The following is a 24,508-nucleotide window of genomic DNA, read 5'->3' on the forward strand; positions in this document are numbered from 1 at the left end:
ATCCAAAATACAGTAGTCTTTCTTGGGTAACCATCATATATAACATTGTTTTTGTGGGGAAAGAAATGCAATTTAGTTTCCAAATAAGTGACTTACAAATGATCCTTTCCACCACTGCTATTTTGTTAGTTTAAGACTTCAAGGGTTGCTGGATGCAGTGGCTCATCCCTGCAATCCCAACACTTTGGGATGCCAAAGTGGGAGGATTGCTTAAGCCCCAGCCTGGGCAACAAAGTGAGACCCCATCGCTACAAAACAAAAACAAAAACAAAAAAACAGTAACTGTTTTTCACTCTCTCATTGCAAGGTTGTTGAGAATTAGTAGTAATGTGTGTAAGCATCTAGGTGTGGTGGCGTGTGCCTGTGGCCCCAGCTACATGGGAGGCTGAGGTAGGAGGATCCCTTGAGCCCAGCAGGTCAAGGCTGCAGTGAGTGACGTTCATGCCATTGCATTCCAGCTTGGGTGATAGAGCAAGGCCTAGTCTCAGAAAAAAAAATAGATAAATAAAAGACTTCAAGGGTTGTCAGTTTTGCCAATTATTTCCCAAAATAATAGAGGAGATAGGATGGTACAATGAACTGCAAGAGCCCCATTCTTGGCTCAGACACTAAAATGTTAGACAACCTTAAGTCAATTGCACTAAAACGTTAGACAACCTTAAGTCAATTGTTCATGTTTCAGTTGTTGTTGTTGTTGTTTGTTTTGTTTTGTTGAGATGGAGTCTCGCTCTGTCACCCAGGCTGGAGTGCAATAGCGTGATCTTAGCTCACTGCAACCTCCGCCTCCTGGGTTCAAGCGAGTCTCCTGCCTCAGCCTCCTGAGTAGCTGGGATTACAGGCACACGCCACCATGCCCAGCTAATTTTTGTATTTTTAGTAGAGACAGGGTTTCACCATGTTGGTCAGACTGGTCTCGAACTGCTGACCTCGTGATCTGCCTGCTTTGGCCTCCCAAAGTGCTGGGATTACAGGCGTGAGCCACCACACCCGGCCCATGTTTCACTTGTAAAATTAAGAATTTAGGTTTAAAAGGCAAAGCCCAGGAGTTCGAGGCTGCAGTGAGCTATGATTGTGTCACTGTACTCCAGCCTGGGTAACAGAGAAAAAAAAAATTAGGCTTCAGAGGCATTTGAGATGTGTTGGTGTTGGTGGTGGGGTTTGACTGTTATAACAACTGGGAATGCCTCTGGTATTTGGTACCTAGGACCAGTGATGGTAATGGTCCTGTAATACACAGGCCAGATTGTCACAACAAAGAACCATCCTGCTGAAAGCCTGTAGAGCTCTTGATGAGAAACCCCAGGCCACCACTAGGTTCCCTTTTAGGACCTTTCCAGGTCTAAAGTCAAAATTACGTGAGGAATTTCAGTGAATTAAATGCATCTTTTAAGCCATTGAGACTCTTTCAAATCTCAGGGATAACCTTTTGTTTTTCTCAAAATTAGTAGTGACTTTGGCTGGTTATAGACTTTAGCAAGCTTTTTGGACCAGGTGCTATAGCTATGGTAGGCCAACCAAAATTGAGAAATACAAGTTTGACTTATTCCCTTTTTTTTCCCCCTTGTATTTCAGGTACTATTGGGATTTTCAGCCCCAAGGTGAGTCCTCTTTGACCACGTATGGTTTTATGCTAAAAATGTGTAAATGGGATTGTTTATTCCTGTCTCTTCTCTACAAGCTTCTCCACAGAGTGGCATTAACCATTTCCAAGGAAAGTTAGTGGAGTGTTTAATTAACCTTCACCCTGCTGCGCTCCCCTGCCCTGCTTTTTAGCAACAAGAAGCTCTATGCTTCCTCCTTCTGAGTGGACTGTTGCTAGATTATTTTATAAAACCAAGGCTATAATATGCTTTAATTCCTTGAGCTTTGTTAGGTGCCAACAGGATCCAGTAGCATTCAAATAAAATGGTAGCCAAGTCCATAATAAAAACCTTGGGAGGGTTCCAACTCAGCTAATCCTTCATTTGCTCCAGAAATAAATTCCAGTATGTTACCTTCTCGATCACAGTGCCCTTCCACACAGCCTGCCTGTCTGGCAGCAGAGAAATGTCAGAAATGGAGCAGTGTTGAAATTCCCACTAGAACAGTGTTATCACATTTTAATATGAGCCTTGCTGCAGCCTCAGTGCTTCTAATTGCTTTCAAACCATTGTTTTCCTGCTTTTGCTTGATGAACCCAGCATCTGGCATGATTTTAAAAAGTACTACAGACAGCTGTGTGCAAAATTAAAAAAAGAAAAAGGCCAGGATTAAAACACATTTTTAAAAGGTTCAGAATTGAAATATTTTTTTCCGAATTCAAACAGTTTGAGGGGATATCTTTTAAAGTATTTGCCTTCCTTCTTTTTAGTACTCTGGTTGAGAATGTCAGAAACATCAACCTGAATATTATCTTAAGTTATTATAAATGGAGGGGCTTTATTTTCTCAGATAATCACAGAGTTTTAGATCAAACTTACAAATAGCTTTATAAACTATTTTGCTCTATAACTTTCTTAACCAATTGTAAACTTTTAAAGTACTTTTTATTCTCTTAATGTTGTCACTGTATCCAACCTCAGTGAATAGTAATAACTTAAATAAATTAAAATTGTGAGTGATTATAATAGTTTTATTAAAATTTTTATTTTTCTGGCTCATACTTTTAGTGTATTTCAAGTTTTTATAAAGCTTTATTTTAAAGCCATCTTTAAGAAATAAAAACCATATATTTTCAAAGCTTCTTGACTCTCGTAAGTTAAAGTTGGAGCACTTACACTATTTTACATAATGTGATGTGCTGTTACTATATATCTCACTGTCCTAAAGCATTTATAGCTGAAAACATAGATTGAGCAGTGGATAATTTTATGTAATAATGTAGCAATTTGCTTCGCAAAATGTGAATTGCACTATTCAGGGGATGGCCCTATAGTTCAGGGTTTAACAGATGTTAACCAAAATCCACAGGGGGAAGCACATGATTGTGAACTGGCAGAAATGAATGGAACTGTGAGGGTAGAATTAATTACCTAAAGGAGAAATAAAGAGTTAGTGTCAGAGATGTGGTATAGGAATAGGCTGAGAAGAGAAAATAATTTTGGAGCTTAACACAAGAGACTATATGGGACTAAAAAAGACAAAGGGCACATCTTACCAGATTCTTGAAATGCTGGCATTGCAGTCATCTTTCAACATAAAGCAGCTTCTACCCATCCTTTCTCTCTTGGAGACAGGACAGAGGTAGAGCAGCCAAGGAGACAAGTGAAAATAGTTTATTTAGAACAGAAAACTGTATTCGCTTCTTGACAACGATTAAATATATGTGGCAAAATCTTAGTGCATTTGGAAGTAAATGTAAGGAAAGATGACATAGAAAAACTCATGCCCTAGCCCCCAGTCTCATGACTTCTCACAGATATTTTCAGGGGTAGGAGGAGTTAGTGAGAGGGTATCTTTTACCTTGCCCTTTTGATCAGACCTTAGCTGATTATGTGCTTCAGAAGCTGGTGGGATGGGTAGGAGCAGTAAGTGGTTTAGATAAGGTACAACAGGATAATTTAAGATTATGAAAAGATTAGAAATATGTAAGAAAGAGAACAACTAGCAGAAGAATCTTAAAAGCCCTGGAAAACTGGGTGGTGTTGGGATGGGAGTGAGAAAGAACAGAAATGCTGGCCCCAAACTTTCTGAGCATTTTTATCTGTGACAGGACCCTCTGTACAAGAAGATGATGGGATGAATTTTATTAACTCTGCATCTGCCTAAAAACACACTTGAGTTCTTCAAGATATTTGAACTAAACCAGGTCTGGTGCCTGGAAGGAAAATAGTCTTTAATTATAAAAGATCCATTATTTGTATATCCTTTTAGTAGCACACATTTTAAAAATAGCAGCCTTGGCCGGGTGCGGTGGCTCATGCCTATAATCCCAGTACTTTGGGAGGCTGAGGCAGGCAGGTGGATCACCTGAGGTCAGGAGTTCGAGACCAGCCTGACCAACATGGTGAAACCCTGTCTCTACTACATACAAAAAATTAGCTGGGAGTGGTGGTGCATGCCTGTAGTCCCAGCCACTTGGGAGGCTGAGGCAGGAGAGTCACTTGAACCTGGGAGACGGAGGTTGCAGTGAGCCGAGATTGTGTCATTGCACTCAAGCCTGGGCAACACGAGCAAAACTCTGTCTCAAAAAGGAAAAAAAAAAAAAACAAGGCAGCCTTATCAAGATATAATTCACATACCATAAAATTTACCCATTTAAAAGGTACAAGTTAGTGGTGTACAGTATAGTATAGTATAGTATAGTATAGTACAGTACAAGTTGTGCAACCATCACCACTATCTAATTTCAGAATGTTTCATCACCCCAATAAGAAACCCTGTATGGATTCTAGAGCCCATTATCTCCAGAGGTCGAGAGCCCATACTCTTCGTGACTGTTTTTCACTGTCTCATTGCAAGGTTGTTGAAGATTAGTAGTAATGTGTGTAAGCATCTAGCTTAGTACCTTGACATAGTGGGGAAAAAAAAGCCAGTAGTTTCTATTTATCATAATGGGACATTAATGGTAATTCTTTCTCTCACATTTCCACCTGCGTTTTTTTATTGGTCCACTGTCAACTTCCTGAATGATATTTATTTTAAAAAGGAAACAGGGAAAATAAAACATGATCCAAAGAATACATTACTTTAATGTAGAGGGGATATAAATGGAAGGGCACTTTTAATGAGCTTAAACATAATTGGAGAACATGAAAGAGGCTTTTTATTTTTACTTGACAATAAGACATAATATTGCTTTAATAATTCATGTCCTGCTTACTCAAAAAAAATTTCTACTTAATTTTTTACTTAAAGTTACAAAGAAAAGCCAGTGGAGTTTTTGCCATGGAATTTTTATAATTTCAGTAATCAATATCTAAAAGGTGATATCGATAACGCAATATTAATTTTGCCCTTAGATTTGATGGCAATATCACTTAAAGTTATTGAGCAAACTGATTTCCTTCATTTTGCTTCAGTTTCCCCTTTTATAAAATGAGTTAGTGATAGTTTTAATCAAAAATTTGATTATAAGGTATAATGTTTATAATTCAAAATTTATTTGCTATAAAAAATCTTCATGAATATTAGATTGAATTTCCCACCATAGACCCAGAATCTAAAACAAATGACATAATATTTAAATAAAAATCTAGGGAAGACCATGGGAATATTATATAGAATAATATCTTTTTTTTATCCAGTGGTCACTCACATTACATTTGTGGTAGTGGTAAACATGGGCCAGTGGAATCTCTTGCCAACTTAAAGATTCTTTGAGTATCTCTATGAGTGGTGTAAAAGGTTTCTGAGAAAATTATTCAGTATATTTCATTATGAAAAAATTCTACTTTGTGAAGCTTAAAAATCTCATTTTGAAATGGCAAGCCTATATTCACGTCAAAGTAAATCGATGCCTAATAATATAGCCTGGCAGGCCAGGCACAGTGGCTCATGCCTGTAGTCCCAGCACTTTGGGAGGCTGAGCAGGTAGATCGCTTGAGCCCAGGAGTTTGAGATCAATCTGGGCAACATGGTGAGACCCTGTGTCTACAAAAAAAACAAAATTAGCTGGGCATGGTGGCACAGGCCTGTAGTCCTAGCTGCTTGGGAGGCTGAGGTGGGAGGATCACTCAAGCCTGGCAGGTTGAGACTGCAGTGAGCCGAGATCGCGCCACTGCGCTTCAGCCTAGGAGACCGAGCGAGACCTTGTCCCAAACACACAAACAAAGAAATAAACAAATAAAAATATAGCCTGGCAAAAACAAATAGTGCTAAGTGAATAAGGAAATTATAAAGCCATGTTAACTGTAAATTAAGAGATTTAAGAGGTTTACCAATGAATGTATAAACTTTGTGCATTCTGAGTCAAGCAAACTATTAAAAAATGACATCTATGAGAGAATTAGAAATTTGAACACTGACTGGTTATTTTATGTTATTAGGAAACTACTGGATTTTTTTAGGTGTGGCAGTGGTATTATGGTTAATTTTTTTAAAAATAGTTCTTTATTTCAGAGAGAGGTGTGCCATGATATTTAAATATATAATGTCTGACAAATAATATGGGAGAGGAGAAAGAAACAGGGTAAGTATAGATGAGATGAGATCGACCATAAGTTGACACTTGTTGAAGCTGGATGATGTATATATGGGAGTTTATTACACTGTTTTGTCTACTTTTATACGTGTTTAAACTTCTCCATAATGTAAAGGTAAAAGAAAAAGGTTGAGATTGATTAAAAATGTAACATTTTTCTTTTATCTCTATCATGAGATCTAGTATATTAATGCATATATTGCTTTATGCCTCTGGATATAAAGTACATAGAATAGTGAACTGATTTTTTAAATTGTTGTTCAAGTTAATGTTTTATGATAGAAAGAACCTAAGCTTTGAAATCATACCTGAATTCGAATCCCAGCTCCTCTACTTAGAAACTTTGTTAGCTACGGCAAATTACATCAATTCTCGAAGCTTCAGTTTCCTCATGTATAAAATCTCACTAATAATATCTACTTCACAGTTACTATGAGTTGTAATGAGTTTTAATGAGATTATAACTCATAAGGAGTGCTTGCCACATGGTAGGCACTTACTAAAGTGGTAACAAGTATTATTATGTCTCAAAGTAGGGCGAGGCAAGTACATACATGTATAAAACCTTAATAATAAAATTTTCACGTATCTTTTCATAAAATTCATTCATTCATTCATTATAGCTGAACCCTGGTGTAGGGCCATGAAACTCACCATGTATATATTTGTAAGGTTTGTATTTATAGAGAGCATTTTTATTGGTGGTAGCCACTTCAGAGGCTAGATTTACAAGCTTTTTGCTATATGGTGTCCGAGACATGTTGAATGGAAGCACAAATGTTGCTTAACTTCTTGTCCCTTATGGTCACATACTTGGATCATGTAGTTATGACAACTACAAGAAGCAAAACATTAAAGCAGCAAAGAAACACCATCTTTACACTTTAAAAAAAAGAGGAAGGAAATTTCCTTTGAAGTTGAAGAGAAGTGTTTTTGAATTAATGGAGTGTACAGTGATTTTACTAAATTTTATTTATGAAAATACTCTTTGCATTCATGCCAAAAGGTTTTAGCACAGTCATAAGTAGGATTTATACAAAGAAACACAGCCCAAATTTATGACGTGTTTGCAAATGTAAGAAAAAGTCTAAATTTACAATATTTATAATTTATTTTTAAGTATCTTTCCACCACTATTCCTGGAATGCTGATATTTTATAAACACAAGCATTGGTTTTGAACCTAGACTATCTCAACCTATACTACTTTTTAAAAAAAGAAATATTCCAGCATGTTTTTCATGTCTTTTGGGGATTTAATAAGAGGGAAATGAACCCAGGCTGAATACTCCTGCCTTTGGCTTTGACTCAACCTTTTAACATCAACAGTCTTGACAGCTGCTTTTGTGGCTTGACTTCCTTCAGGCATTTTCCCCCTTTTTCTTATTTGCTACATTTTATACAAATTAATCTGTAGCAAGTGGACACACACACAAACTGTTTTTGAAGTTAATTACTAATTTTGATACCTTTTCAAATAATTTACTTCCTATACATCTACTGGTAGGGTTTTTTTTTAGTGGAATAATGCATTTTTTAAAAGGGCAGAATAATGCATTTCAAAATTAATGCAGCAATTGTTTTGCAATGACTATCAAAGATTCTTTTTTTTTCTTTCTTTCTTTTTTTTTTTTTGAGACAGAGTCTCGCTCTGTCACCCAGGCTGGAGTGCAGTGGCGCGATCTTGGCTCACTGCAAGCTCTGCCTCCTGGGTTCAAGCAATTCTCCTGCCTCAGCCTCCCGAGCAGCTGGGACTACAGGCGCCCGCCACCACGCCCGGCTAATTTTTTGTATTTTTAGTAGAGACGGGGTTTCACCGTGTTAGCCAGGTTGGTCTCGATCTCCTGACCTCATGATCCATCCGCCTCGGCCTCCCGAAGTGCTGGGATTATAGGCGTGAGCCACTGCACGCGGCCAAAAGATTTTTTTTTTAACAAAAAGACTCACTTTTTTCCTTTCTAAAGTTAACATTTCCCAAGATTTTTATGTCCTTTCTAAAAGTCCTTCCTATTCTGTAATAGATGATATTAAGATATAAAAAAAGAACTAAATTTTATGCAGGTAAAAGAAATCATTGGAATCAGGTAATGCTGCCTTCTGTATTCCCTACACAATGTATTATGTACAAGGATGTTCATGATAGCATTGTTTGGAATAGCAAACAGACAGCCTAAATGCCCAGCAATCGGGGACTAGTTAAATAAATATACACCCATTTAATGGAATGCTATATAGAGTTAAAAGAAAATGATACATATATATGTAATATGTATGTAATATGTAATATGGAAGGTTCTCCAAGGAGTATTGTTAGATGAAAAGGGTAATTTGAGCAAACTAGTGTGTATAGTTTGTTTCTGTGTGTGTGTGTGGCACAAGCACACGTGTTTTTATTTGTATATAGAATATTTTTGGAAGGATACATATGTATCTATTAACAGTGGTAATCACTGTTGAGGGGGATATTGATATGAATGAAAGAGAGAATATTCTTTGGTGCTATTTGAATTTTCACCATGTGCATGTATTATTTTTTAATGTTAAAAATTGGTTAAAATAAAAAATGAGATAAATCTATATTGCTGACATGGAGCAGTTGTCAAGATAAAGGGTTAGGAAGAAAAGCTGGATACAGAACAGAACAAATGTTACCATTTGTTTAAAAAGAGGGAAAAAATACATATGCCACACACACAGAGACCCTTGTTATATTAGATACAAAAATTCATAGAACACCCAAGAAATCTCACAATGGTTGTCTCTGGAGAGAAGGATCAAGAGAAGAGAGGATAGATGAACTTTCATTATATGCCTTCCTGTAACATTTGAAGGTTTTGCTCTGGGCATACTTAACTTTTTTTATTTAATAAAGAAGCTTTCCAAAACAAACAAAAAACCAGCATGGTAGTAATCTATTTTTCAGTAGAATCATGATTAGCAGTTTCTTACCCACTCAAGTTTTCATCTGTCTATCTATTCATTTATTTATTTATTTTAGTTTTTGAGACAGAATCTCGCTCTGTCACCTAGGCTGGAGTGCAGTGGCTTGATCTCAACTCACTCACTGCAGCTTCCATCTCCCAAGATCAAGTGATCCTCTCACTTTGGCCTCCCCAGTAGCTGGGACTACAGGCATGAGCCACCATGTGCAGCTAATTTTTGTATTTTTTTGTAGACATAAGGTCTCACCATGTTACCAGGCTGGTATCGAAATTTTGGGCTCAAGAGATTTGCCCACCTCAGTCTCCCAAAGTGCTGGGATTACAGGCATGAGCCACTGCTCCTGGCCTATTTATTCTGAAATGTTAATTAATGGGAAAGGCCCTGATGATGGTATAAAACAGCAGCATTCTCTGTTGTTTAATGTTTGAGAACGTTGGTATATATAGGTGTGTTGAGTTTACTTATCACTTAAAAGTGAATTTTTTTTTTTAGACAGAGTCTCGCTCTGTCACCCAGGCTGGAGTGCAGTGGCACGATCTCAGTTCACTGCAACCCCCACCAATAGGTTCAACCAATTCTTGTGCCTCAGCCACCCAAGTAGTTGAGATTATAGGCATGTGCCACCATGCCCGGCTAATTTTTGTATTTTTAGTAGAGATGGGGTTTTGCCATGTTGGCCAGGCTGGTCTCGTACTCCTGGCCTCAAGTGAAAAAGTGAATTTAAAAATAAATTATATGGCCAGTCATGGTGGGTCACATCTGTAATCTCAGCCCTTTGGGAAGCCGAGGGAGGCTGATTGCTTGAGCCTGGGAGTTCCAGACCAGCCTGGGCAATACAGAGAGACCCCATCTTTATAGAAGATACAAAAATTAGCCAAGCATGGGGGTGTGCACCTGTGGTCCCAGCTACTTTGGAGGTTGGGGTGGGAGGATCACTTGAGCCTGAGAGGTCAAGGCTGCAGGGAGCTGCAATTGCACCAGTGCACTCTGGCCTGGGTGACTGAGTGAGACCCTGTCTCAAAACAAAAACAAAACAAAAATAATAATAATTTTAAATTAGTATCGTATAATACTCATGGTGACTGATAAGGATACCTTTTCTTACCCCATCTTAGTCTTTTTAGAAGTTCACAGAACTTCAGATTTTCGTCTTCACATAGATGTCAAGGAAAATCAAGTCACTGAAAATTAATGACTGCTTTAAGTTTGTTTGATTAGCCCAGGGGACTTTGGTTGAGGAAAAAAACAACTTATAAATGATTTCTCTTAGAAGGTATCATTCCTGGACTAACACAGAAAATCAGGTGGGGAGTACAGTTTCTGAGCACAGAATTTTTACATAAGAATTAGTGTTCATCAAAACTTGTGCCTCTAACAAATTTTCATGTTCTAAACACCAAATATTGAGAGAAAAGTGTAGTCCATTTGAATACAAGCTTTTTTGTTTTTTTTGCTTAAAACTTTTTTGTGAGTAAGTAGGTTAAGCCTTCAGACCTGAAACCCAATGAATTTGCTTGATATTTTGAGGCTAAATAATGTAATAGGTGGACCCAATTCTATTAGAAAGCATTTATTTTTCATTTGGCTTCTCATCAACACATGCTTCTTTCAGAAACTTGTTTATGAAGATGGCTAAGTATCACTAGCACAGGAAAGGGACTGCTAAGTTATAGGCAAGGGGATTTATATGACATATAAAATAAAGATTCCAGTTTCTGCTGACTCTTGTGAGGCAAGTAGTGGAAGAACCAATCTTGTGAACCCTATCGGTCCTTGTCAGCTGATGTGAATTTAACACACATTTGCCATCCTGGAAAAGTTATTGATCATGATTAATCTCTAAAATGTATTTTCCTAAACTTAAAAAGTGATACCACTTACCCTTAAGATTTATGCACTTTACTTGTGTTAGTGATGCCTCAATTAAAAAGTAAGTTTTTTAAATAAAGAGATACTTTTTCATGTGAAACTTTTTTTCCAAGGAACCGAATATTGAACTGAATTCTTGACAGTGAGAGGTTTTGGCTGTTGATAATGATGTTACATACATGTTGTCAAATACGTGAATGAGAATCCCTGTTTGGAGTGGGATGTGGCATGGGGAGGTTGAATCTTGTCACCATTTGCCATTACAGCTTTAGTGGTATTGGAGGTTTATGTTATCACAAAGAAAACTTACCCTTTCTTCAGTATGTTAAAAGCTGGCTCACATGTTTAGGCCTGCTAATCTTACCCATAATCCATTCTTTACTATGTATTATTTTATTTTTACTCCTTGGACTTTTGAAAAACATTTCTTATATCTACCTGTAGCCTGTACAACATGTCTTCTTCTTCTTCTTCTTCTTCTTCTTCTTCCTTTTCTTCTTTCTTCTTTCTTCTTTTCTTTTTTTTTGAGACGGAGTCTTGCTCTGTCACCCAGACTGGAGTGCAATGGCGCGATCTCGGCTCACTGCCACCTCTGCCTCCTGGGTTTTAAGCAATTCTCTCTGCCTCAGCCTCCCAAGTAGCTGGGATTACAGGCACCTGCCACCTCGCCCAGCTAATTTTTGTATTTTTAGTAGAAATGGGGTTTTGCCATGTTGGCCAGGCTGATCTTGAACTCCTGACCTCAGGTGATCCACCTGCCTCGGCCTCCCAAAGTGCTGCAATTATAGGCATGAGCCACTGCACCCGGCCATCTCATTCTTCTTTAATGGAAGATATTGGAATCCAACTAGACTTATAGTTTCTCTCAAGAAGTTTCTTAAGTAATGTTGGCTTACCAATTGGGGCATAGTAGACCCTAAAATGCATCAGGATTGTAAATAAGTGCTAAGGCCTACTACAGCTTGCTGTTTGGGAGAAAGGAAAGATGGGACAAGAAAGCAAGATGAACCAATAGTAATAAAATTGCTACATTTATGTGGCATTATATATTTTTCAAAGGATTTTCCTGCTCTGAGACTTAAAGCATGATGGTGCCAGAAAGGAAACACATTCTTTAACCAAGCCAGGTCAATGCTATATTTAAGTATCCAACAGAATCAAACAGAAGGTGCTGGAAAAAAATCAGTATATTAATTTCACTAAGCCTGAGGTGGCTGTTCAAATTTTGCAAGCATGAAATTCATACCAAAAAGTGATATTTTGAAAAAATTACTACATTACTCGATAATAAATTTCAACTATGAATTGGACCACTTCTTTCTTGACCAAATCATTGACCAAATTTTGTTTTGTCTGTCAGTTCTACTCTCCATACCTAATGTGACTACTGCTATTATCACTAATAATCATAATTTATAGATTTACTTTACTAAAGTTAAAATACTAATTGATAGTATATACCATAAAGTCAACTCACTGGCTGTCATTCAATATGCTTTGCCTTTGAGTAATGATCATGATTTATTAAACATGCAGATTTTCAGGCTATATAGTTCAGTGGATTAGAACAAGAGCTTAGTAATCAGACAAGTTGGGGTGAAAGTCTGGCCCTGCCACTTATGAGTCACCTATATGACTTTGGGTAAGTTATTTCATCTTTGTGTCTCAATTTCTTTATCTTCATCTTTGGGATAATAATACATCTCAGGATTGTTTTGAGGATTAAATGAGATAGTCCACAAAAAGTCTTGACCCAGAGCTTGTACCCAGTAAGAGTTTAGCTAGCTATTATATAATTATTATTATTATAGCTAACTTTTTCCTATATGTCAAAAGATACTGAAAATTCAGTTGGATAGCTTTGTAATAAGAATTAAGGACTGAGAATACAGTGGCCCAAAGAAAACAGAACTATGAGCCAATAATTCCAGATTATGATTGCCTGGTTGCCATATGATAAATGCATTCATTTTACAATATATTTATCCACATACTACCAAATACCTAGGTTTATATATTTTGAATTATGTCAAAATCTCATTACTGTTGAAAATATTCCCACTCAGCAGGTTCCATTTTAGTACCAGTTGAACAATACCAGTGGTAGATGGAATGTGTTAGTGTGAAGCTGGAATGACTGCTGACAGGCTGTAATTTGCTTTATGAAGTGTTGGTTGTCACATATACAATTATCTGGTTTATATTTGTTGCTGCCAGCCCTACAGTTTGTTAACATCCAGGAGTTATGCCTTTATGTGAAACCTAAGAAGGGTTAAAAATCCTAGCATTTTCTTAGAGGGTGGGAGAGGAGAAGACAGTGGCTGCTTTTTTTTTTTTTTTTTTTTTTTCTCTTTTCTTGTTTCTTTTTTTTTCTTTTTCTAAGAACTAGGATGATGCTACACACTACAGCTCGCCCTACTGGTCAAAATTAAAAACTGCATTACAAAGGACCATTTTCTTGAGGGAAAAAAAGAAAAAAAGAACTTTTCAATTAGCTCCCACTGACATTTTCCTGTCCAATCCACCACTGACAGATATAGTTCATTCTGAGAATATCATTAAGCTATGCTGCCCTTTCGGTTGTTGGATTCACAGGTGTTGTTATAGTGATTATACTAAGAGTGTCTAATCAATTTGGCTCCATTTGTGATTATTTAGACTGTGCCACTCTCCTCAAATGTTATCTCTAAAGGTTCTTAAGAAGGCTGTTATTCTTAGCATGATTACATAATTAGCAAACAGTAAAAAACTGTAGTTTTTTACTAAGCTAAGCTAAAAACTATAGTCTTAGGCTCAATTTACTTCTTGTACATTTGAGATCCAGTTGGAGCAACTTTTTAAAAGAATGATAAATGGAAACTTTCTTTACCTGACCTATCATTTATTCTGTAGACTTAATGACATTCAGTACCATTACACTCACTGCCAGGGCCTTGGGGGGAAAAAAGGAATATTTATACATTGAATTATAGATAGGTGTAGTAAAGGAAAAAAAAAAAGAGATAGGCAGAAAGTCCGACTGTATAGAACAGAGAAGAATTTGAGACCTTCACTATACATGGATTAATCACAAGAACTAACCACACAGATCCAAATGGATATTTAGAAATTGGTGAAGCCTCTAGGATGTTCTCTGGAAAACATAGTACATTTTCTAATGCATGAATATGTGCAAGATGGTATGTAATTTATAATGGAAGTGTTGACAGAATTTTAGTTTTGGTGCAGCAAAAGTGCTCTATAATATATTTACGTGTGAGTAACATTTCATATATGGTCACATCTGTACCCAACATATATCTTTAGTTGGTATTAGATTCAATAACTTAGTTGAATGGTTATAATAAGTACCAATAAGCTGCAGTTTTGCTAACCTTACTATAGTTCAGCTTTGGGAGCTGTATTACTATTAAATTGGCCCATGAAAATCTGGCAATATTAATGCTATCAAGCATGAAAACTAACTGGACTTGGATCAGGGAGCTTTATTTGTAGCATTTTAGTGAGAATTTATTAGTTTAAAGAGGGAGCTGTATTTCTTATGGGATCTTAAATATTAAATAGAATAGGAAGTCATGTGTTTCCTTCCAACAACAACAATAATTTAAAATTTTTCAATTTTAAATTAATCTAAATTTCCTTATATAACCCAGAGATACTTGGTGAAGTAATAGCAAACCCTAGTGTTTTGTTGTTGTTGTTGTTCTTTTTTGTTTGTTTGTTTTTGAGATGGAGTTTTGCTCTTGTTGCCCAGGCCAGAGTGCAATGGCACAATCTCCGCTCACCGCAACCTCTGCCTCCTGGGTTCAAGCAATTCTCCTGCCTCAGCCTCCCAAGTAGCTGGGATTACAGGCATGCACCACCATTCCCGGCTAATTTTTTTGTATTTTTAGTAGAGACAGGGTTTTCCATGTTGGTCAGGTTGGTCTCGAACCCGAAACTCAGGTGATCTGCCTGCCTCGGCCTCCCAAAGTGCTGGGATTACAGGCATGAGCCACCACGCCCGGCTGCAAACCCTAGTTTTTAACCACGCCATATAAACAGTTGGTTGCAAATATGAATAGAGTCTTTATAATATAGCTCACAATTAATTTGAAGAGAAATAAAAGACGATGATGTAGACTAACAAAAAAATCGAGACTTTACATATTGAATAAGCAAACATATATGTTTTCTCTGTTATTTGTTATTTTCTCACTTTTTTTAATGCTTAAACCATTTTCTGTCTTTTTAAATTTCTTTCTCATTTCTCTGGTAAAATTGTCATTATGGCCTGTTTTTGTCTCAAAATAGTATCTGCAAATTCAGGACTAAACGGATTTGCTGTGAACTAAAATAGTTACAAGGGGAACATCATCATGGTTCATTTTTCTCCCTGTTTTATTTGGAATTGAATTAGTAAATGAAAGTTTTAGCAGTTTAATTCACTTCTCCATAAAGTTTATGGAGCAGCAACAGCTGGTTGAATCTGTGGCAGAAAAAGCCAACTTCTAGTGGCCAAGACTATTGTTTCAGAATTAAGGGAGAAAACTCATTAACTGTTAATGAAAACACAGGGAATAAAAACAAATAGCACAGAAACCCTAGGAAATAATTACCTTACACCTGACACAAAGCTGCTTTATTTTTCTGCTCCAACCCTCAGAAATTCACAACTTATCACTCTGTGGAGCATGAATGAGATTGAGTTTGACTCTCAGAAAAGAATAGAGAAATCATCCTGCTTATGGGCCCCTCAACATGTACTGGGTGGACAACCTGCCATTGAATATACCAAGGAGTGTATCTAACCCCCAATTCTTATGACACTTAGGCTACAGGAGCAAATTACCTGCTAATAGCAGGTGAACCTTGATATAGTTCCACTAGATCTTGTTTAGAAATACAAAGAGAAAGGACTGAAGGTAGTGGATGTGATTAATGGAGATATGATGTGTTAGAATATATATCTGTATAGAAATATATTGATTCTGAGGGAGTTGCAGTGGGAAAGTGTGTCTCCAGTGGCAAGGGGTCTTGCTTGTGAGAAATCCACTCTAAGCAGATAGAGTTCTAAGCCCTAATTGTAGAGCTGCTGAGTGGAAATGTCTGTCACTATAGTTTGTGATCATTTATGTCTGATCCCACTGGACTACAGTTGTGGCCATTTGGAACTGCATTTGTCAGAGCTATAGACAAATCCAGAGAACACGTGCGGTTATGTTTTAAAGAAAAATGATGTTCTTAAACAAATCCAAAATGACCACAATAATTGCTGTTCTTCTATAAAACTTTTCACCCATGCATCCTCAGTAGTTGTAATCATTTCAATTACACGGGAGTGTATATTTATATGGTATTATAGCCTTGTTTCTGTGTGTGCCCAAGGGAACTGGGTCACTTGATATGACACTAAAAACACTTATAACAACATCTCCATCATCAGGAACTAATTGCACTTGGGTGTAAAGCTTATTTCTAAATGTTCCCGCACCACAACCATTTGTACTACTGACCTAGGCTCTGTTTTGCTGCATTGAGTTGTATATCTATGTCGTTGTGTACTTTACAGAGGAACTGTCTCATGTTTGACACCAGGGGTGGCTGTTGAAAGCACACCTTGGGTGACTATACTCAGAAACCATAGGAATCACGTGGAAGTGACTTTTCCATCTGAAGTTAGGAAAGCAAGTGCCAAATCCAGGCAGGTGTTTTGGGTAAGACTTTAAGAACTGAGACTGTGAAGGCAATGTGATACCCTGGATTGGATCCCAAAACAGAAAAAGTACATTAATGGAAAGCTTGTGAAATCCAAATAGAGTCTGTAGTTTAGTTAATAACAATATACCAATGTTAATTTATTGGTTTTGGCAGATAGACCTCAATTATGTAAGAAGTTGACATTGGGGGAAACTGGGTGAAGGGTATGTAGGAACTCTGTACTATCTTTGCAACACTTACATAAATCTAAAATTATTCCAAAATGAAAAGTTCACTAAAAAAAAAAAAAGCCCTTCCTGATCTGCATGTTTTTTAAAACACTTAGAATGTGAGCATGTACTTTTTCTTTCTTTCTTTCTTCTTTTCTTTCTTTTCTTTTTTTTTTTTTTTTTTTTGAGACAGGGCTCACTCTGTTGTCTAGGTTGGAGTGCAGTGGTACAGTCATGGCTCACTGCAGCTTTTACCTCCTTGGCTCAAACGATCCCCCCATGTCTCAGCCTCTCAAGTAGCTGGGACCACAGGCACAAGCCACCGTGCCTGGCTAATTTTTCTACTTTTTGTAGAGATGGGGTATTGTCATGTTGCCCAGGCTGGTCTTGAACTCCTAGGCTCAAGCCATCCACCTGCCTTGGCCTCCCAAAGTGCTGGGATTATTGGTGTGAGCCACTGTGCCTGGCTAGGTTCTTTTTCTTTAATGGTGGATTTGCCACATTTTTGAAGCAAGCAGAGAACTTGGAGTCCAGAATAATAGTTTATACATAATGTTCAGTATATCCTACAAAAGTTAAATTTTGCTTGGCAATTCCAGTACTTTTTTTATTTTTAAGGATTTTTATTTGGCTTAAAATAAAAATTCCATTTAACCTTGCAGCTCACTTTCAGGTTACTAGCCAGGCAGTCCATTTAGATTGTGTTGATAATATAATTTTAGTGGACTTCCAGTGATGTAAAATTTGAGCATTTTAATCCTCAGTCCAGTATTTGAGAATTTTTCTGGTTATTATGGAAATTACACAGTGATGCTTTAAGCATAGCTATAAACTTTGTATACTGATAAGTAAACTAATAAAAGAGAGTATTTCTTCTGGCTTTGGCCAATGACTATTGTGTGAGTTTTCTACAATTTTTATTTCTCTTTTTCATAATAAACTTTATAGTTTATTTCTAAAGTCCTATATTTGTAGGTGTTCAACTCAGTTATGGACATCTACCTACCATACAGCATTTGAAGAAGAGTCTAGATATGATCATCTAATTTATGGAAAGAGAAGGCTACAGCCATTCTCTTTTTATCATTTTATAACCTCCCTGGCTTTCTAGTTTAATTGTAGGAAATAAACCTTTAAAGTGAGGCAATACAGATTCTATGTAGGTTGTTTGGTTTCACAGCTCCCTAGTTGAAATCCAAGGCCAAAACTCTACAGTATTTACTGAGATTAGCATTGATGATTTCCTTTGGAAATTAGTATTTGAGATAATATTAAATTCAGTTGAAAATCCTATTTTCATGTTTGTGAAATGAAATAAGCAGCTGTCAGTGTCCTTTTATTAGCAGACTGTACCTCTATTTGGGGGATTTTAAGGAAAGCCATTTGCAATACAGAGCCTTTTCTTCCGTTTTCTGAATGAGCTAACATCTTCTGTCTGAACCTTTTAAAGTATCATAATAACATCAGTCACTTCTACAGAATACAATCCAATGTATATTGAAAACACACAAAAGAGATTAGCATTAATTGCATAATTCAGTATTGTATATACATTACCTTTTATCAAAGCCATTTTACAGGACAAATATTATCTTCTTAGGGCTTTTAGAATTCCTAACAGGTCGGTTGCCTAGGCTGTAAACTAGAATTACAAAGAAAGAACTTTGTTAACGTTGCAGAACAAATAGGAATACAGTCCAGCAAAGTCTAGGTTTTCTCTATTTTTATAATACTTCTCTTACTTTTCAGAGAAAGACTATTGACCTTGCTATATTATATTATGTATAGAAGGTTAAACCTTTGGGTCAGTCCTATTTCATTTGAAATAGAGGCATGCAGGGTAAAGGTTGTAATTATTGGAGACATAGTATATATGAATATAAATTTAATTCTTTTTTTTTTTAGATGGAGTCTCGCTGTTGTCACCCAGGCCGGAGTGCAATGGTGCAATCTTGGCTCACTGCAACTTCTACCTCCCGGGTTCAAGCGATTCTCCTGCCCTAGCCTCCCAAGTAGCTGGGATTACAGGCGCCCACCACCACGCCCTGCTAATTTTTGTATTTTTAGTGGAGACAGGGTTTCACCATATTGGCCAGGCTGATCTTGAACTCCTGCCCTCAGGTGATCCGCCTGCCTGGGCTTCCCAAAGTGCTAGGATTACAGGCGTGACCCACCGTGCCTGGCTGAATATAAATTTATATAGCTATGTTTTTATTTTAAGTATGATAGAGAAATTTCTTTCTGGTGGCAAGAGGTATTCCCACTATAAGCTAACAGTTCCTAAGTTTTAGTGAGAGAGTTACTTGAGTGGAAAATTTTTCATCCATGTAAGTCAGTTCTTGAACCTATTTAACTGTTTCCTATATGTTAATGGATAGTGGCCATGTTCATCATCCAGTAAAAGATACATTTTTTTTTCGAATACTGGAAGAGTTCATACATAGATCCTTTTATAAGGATGTATCCTTTTATAAGGATGCCCAAAGATTGACCTTATTTTCTGTCTTTTTTGTCCCTCAGGGGGAGACATTGGACAGGACAGCTCTGATGATAATCACAGCGGGACTCTTGGCCTGTCCCTCACATCCGATGCACCCTTTTTGTCAGATTATCAGGATGAGGGTGAGTGTTATCCTTCTGGATTTTGGGTGACTGCCATACTTCATTATCTTTTGACCTGACATCTTTGCCTTTTGTCATTTTTGTATCTAGCAGCCTTTGGTGGGTTTTCTGTACTGGTAATCACTAGTTTGCAAAGAACAACTATTTGTTTCATTGTGGTGCTGATCCTCCTTGGTAATTCAATACTTCTGAAGTTAATGTACTTAGGGAGACACTAATTCCATATTGGAACAGGAAGACATCATTATTGATCTTTTTATAAAAACCGTAGCTCAATAGCTAAGAGGGCATTTTAAGATTTCAGGGCCTAGTTTATACCATTCTTTTGGATTTTTTAGCTTCACTGATTTACATGAGAATTGAAGCTTTTATTTAATGATTGTTGGATTATTAATTTTCTGTGGATCATTTGAGACCCGTGAGCTCATCATAGTATATAATAAGATACCATTTCACCTGTACTTCTCACATACCCCTGACCATATTGGTATTGCTCAAGGGGAAGGGAAAGCCACAAGAACCACAGTGTGAATCTTCCTAGAGCATCAATTTTACTTGAATATTTGGGAATGAGAGGAGTTAAATAATTCAATTGTTAGAAACATTATTTTTATATTCAAAATTCCACAGTATATAACATAATGAAATGCAAAATATACATGAATTTTTAAGATAAGACATAAAATATAAATATTTTGGCCTGATGGCTGCCAGTTTCTGGCTCAGGCCTAGATTTCCCAAGTGTGGGGATCCGCTGTGCCTCTTCTGTCATGTGGCCACCTGAGCAGAAGGTTTCATCATCATGGATGCGCATGGTTTTCTTATCAGAGTCTCTCTCATGCCTTCCCAGTAGGGTTAAAAAGGTAGAGATGCTACTAAATTGAACATTAAATTGGAAACACATTATTCGCTTAGGGATTGGGAATAAAGTTGGTAAATTATTCCTTACTTTTCTTTGTTAGTCTGCAATCTTTCCATTTCTTTTTATTTAGATTTCAAGAGCTTATAATTTCTGTTTTACTCTCTCTTTTTACTTTATCCATTGATTGTTATTTCATTTAGCCCTTTTGACAATTCATGTTTTTTTTCCCTTTCACTGACTTGATAACCTCCACATAAGAACTGGGAGTTGAATCACACAGAAACATTTTATTTTGCTTGGGCTTTGTATAATAGCACAATTAGTAATACCCAAGTTTTAAAATGGGGTTTGTAATATAGGATCTGTGTATTGATTCAGGTATTACACTAAAAACATTGTTTGGATTGAAAGTTTAATAATTACATTGGTAGCTGATTAATAATTGTAGAAAATTAACAGTGCAAAACAGGAAGAAATCAACTTTTCATTTGTTTTTGATTAATCTAATGCTTGACAGAATTAGAACAATAATGCCTCATTAATCCTTAGGTCACTTATTTGGTATTTCCAACTTTCCCAAACACAACTGAGAACACAATAAGTAATCCAGAAAGGCCTCTAAGTGGAAATAGATGTGACTTATGTACCTTGCTCTTGGAAGAACCCCTAAGGCCCTTTGCTGAGGAATCTTCTTACAAGTTTCTAACCAATACAGTGTTTTGGTTTCTCAGCCCACAGTAGAGCTTCAAATTAGAAGAAGGGGTACTATAAAGGCATCAATTAACAATAAGATTAAGGTAAGAAACAAGAACAAAACTTTATATAGAAAACAAAATCTATAAATAAAATTTATCTAAGAATAATTTTTTTAAAATAGCAGTTTGGGGTCATTTTCTATGATAGAGAAAAAGAGTGCATGCTCACCTAAGTGCTCAGTATCTTAATAAATTAAAACTTCTTTAGCCAGCATTTATTGCGCACTTACTATTTGCCTTGCATCATCTGTATGGTAAGCACTCTGCGTATGTCATCATTTGATCCTCAAGACTGCCCTAAAATGTGGATATTAGGTTTATCCTTATTTTACAGACAAGGAAACAGACTCAGGGAAGTTAACGTATCTAAAATCACACAGCTGGTAAGTAGTAGTGCCAGGATTTACACCTACATAGTCTGGTTCTAAAACCTCTGCTCTTAACCACTCTACTATCCTTACCACTATCCTTATCTGAGATATCCAAAAAAATAGATTCATACTCCAAACATTTTGGCAGATTCATACTCCAAACATTTTGGCTAAGACCATACAGATAAAAATACTATGCTTAAAAATATTTTCATTAAAATAGTTGAAATTTAGGAAAAACATTTGTGTTGAAAGAGGTAAATCTGGAAAACTCCAAAGTGCAAAACTCATAAGAGGAGTTAATTATATTAGTAATATTAAATTCTTACTTAATAAATTTTTGTTTTTAGTTCTATGCATGAAATTAAAAGAATTCCCAAAGTGACATAGTCAATGGTAGAGGTAGGAATAGACCTATTTCTATGTTAAAAACTTGATTGTAAGATGATGTGATACTGTTTAAATGTGAGTTTCTGCAAAGCATTGAATCTAGCACAGTGCCTGAGTGCCTAATACATAACAGGCACAATAAATGTTCATTTTCATACCCTGAAAATTAAAGATACATACATTTCCTGTGAAATTAAAGAGAAAGTTATAAAGGTGTCAAAATTTTTAGCAATCTCTATATCCTATTTAATTAGTTTTTACCATTATAGAGAATGGTAACACTTGATATGCTACTTATTCATTTTTTTAAACAAATGTTTGTTTAAAGATTCCTAGGTAACACCAAGACACTGTGTTAAGCTGCAGGTGAAAAATGCAGTGAGAAAGCAGATACAGTCCCTGCCCTCATGGAGCTTACCATCTCACTGGGAAAACTATTAATAAATAGACAAATAAAAAAATATAAAGTTAGTGTCTTTATAGATAGCTAAGTCAATTATTTATGAAGAAAAAATATTCCTCTTTATTTTTTATTATTTTTCTTTTTGAGACAGAGTTTCGCTCTGTCACCCAGGCTAGAGTGCAGTGGTGGGATCTCGGCTCACTGCAAGCTCTGCCTCCTGGGTTCATGCCATTCTCCTGCCTCAGCCTCCCAAGTAGCTGGGACTATAGGCGCCGGCCACCGCGCCCGGCTAATTTTTTGTATTTTTAGTAGAGACGGGGTTTCACCGTGTTAGCCAGGATGGTCTCGATCTCCTGACTTCGTGATCCACCCGCCTTGGCCTCCCAGATATTCCTCTTTAACATTCTTTGTAATGACAGTTATTTTAGGCTTTTCGAATTTTGTCTTCATTAGAAAATGTGAAAATATTTCAGATATTTTGTCTTCCACTGTCAGCTAGAGTAGTATCCTAGACTTGCCATTATAAAAGTATACACAGTCAGGCCCATCCACCCATAACTTTAGTGATGAGGGGCAGTAACCATGCTGCATATTGTGTTTAGGTCATGACTTTGTGAAAACTACAAAGAGTGCTAGAAGAATGTAGAAACCTGGCCAGGTACACAGCAAAAAATGAAAACCAAGGTTACAGGCTAACCCATGCATAAAAATGAGAGCCTGTTGCCACCTAATTACAATTCCTTCTCCTTTTCCTTTGTAAATGCCCACAATTTGAAGGCAGAGAGAGACACCCACAAGAGCACAGCCCCACCATCAGGAACAAAAACTTGCTAACAAGTAATAACATTTAGATTTCTGAACTAAAAGCATAGTTTTTACCATATGGAAGGAAAAAAATGTAGTAGGAAACACTGACCACAATACTTAGTACAAGAGCCAGGCAACTACAAAGCTCAAGATCTGATTGTTTTCAGTGTCCAAAATATACAGTGGATTTTAATGTATTTATAAACTTACTTTGTTAGTATAATGAAGAATCCCTGCATACCTACATTATTTTTTAAAGTGGATTGGGGAAAGTGATCATTCTATAAGCAGGATATAGTGACTCCTTCTGGAAGAAAAAGAAAAAATAAAATTATTTTAGAAGAAACCTAAAATCTATTATAATGTATTATTTGTTATATATGTTTACGTTCTAATTAAAGAATGGGTGAATGGATATTGAACAATTAAATCTGGATAGAAGTGAGAATATTTTAGAGCTTCTTTGTGCATCAGGATGTTGAAGGTTAGAGAAGATTCTTATTCTTCAGCAAAATGAGAAACAACTGGAAAAGGAAAGACCTGTAACTATCATTGGAAAAGAGTAGTAATGAATAACTGAAGAGACTGTTGTTGATTGATTTTATTACATACTTGATTTAAAAGGAACTGCAAACATGTTAAAGTACCAATAGTAGCTATTTTCAACTCCATGCCATTTCTGAAAAGTACATTTAAAAATATAGAGAATATTCTGGAAATAAAAAGAACCCTTTTTTTACAGTGCTATTTTTAGCACTTTTAAGACATTTCTCTGTTTTCATTTTAGTTCTGAAATACAAGTCAATTTTGGATTTAAGATTATGAATAATAATAGACTAGATTTTGTTGATCATTGTGGGTTTTATTTTTATAATAGTGGGGAGAAAGCATTAGATATGAATCTATTTTAAACAAAACTGTTTTAGTATTCTGAAATTAAAATGAAGGTTTAATTTACTGATTAAATTATTGTAGCCAGAGTTCAAGTTTGTCTTAAATTTCATGGTGCCAAAGTTAGTATCATGGAATCTGGGAGTTGGAAGGGATGATAAAGTCATCTAGTAATAGGAACCATTTATCGAGTGTTTACTATGCTTTACTAAGTGGTTTCCATGGGTTATCTCATTTAATTCTCAAACCAGCTCAGAGAGGAAGACACTGTTACCCATTTTACAGGTAAAGTATTCAGGCTTAGAGAAATTAATTGACTTGACCAAGGATGACACATCTAATCCACATGAGGGAATAGAGTTCCAATAGATTTCAAAGCCATTGCTTTTTGAAAAGTTCTGCTGAGGTGGATGTTTGTTCCTCTGTAGACATCTACTCTTACGGGCTTTCCAACTCATTTTCCTTATTGCTTTTTTCACTGGATATAATGTTGATTTTTAAAATAAATGTGTTCACAGCTAAAAGTTATCCTCTAAATGCTTTTACTGCATCCCACAAAATTTCAT

The 24,508-nt window shown here is 36.4% G+C and overlaps 1 protein-coding gene across 5 annotated transcripts in view; it reads left to right on the plus strand.

The window, feature by feature from the left end:
* Nucleotides 1–24,508, plus strand: part of SKAP1 (src kinase associated phosphoprotein 1) — a 328,721-nt gene that overhangs the window by 92,051 nt on the left and 212,162 nt on the right. For 3 of the 5 annotated variants that reach the window (XM_057300243.2, XM_003827495.5, XM_008952854.4), the window contains exons 3-4: nucleotides 1,573–1,598; nucleotides 19,362–19,463. In XM_057300243.2, coding sequence (XP_057156226.1) covers nucleotides 1,573–1,598; nucleotides 19,362–19,463 — 128 coding nt within the window. The remainder of the gene's footprint in view (nucleotides 1–1,572; nucleotides 1,599–19,361; nucleotides 19,464–24,508) is intronic. The other 2 variants (XM_034941523.3, XM_063598952.1) reach the window with 1 other exon arrangement.

The sequence above is a fragment of the Pan paniscus genome, chromosome 19, assembly GCF_029289425.2.
Source record: "Pan paniscus chromosome 19, NHGRI_mPanPan1-v2.0_pri, whole genome shotgun sequence".
Lineage (NCBI taxonomy): Eukaryota > Metazoa > Chordata > Mammalia > Primates > Hominidae > Pan > Pan paniscus.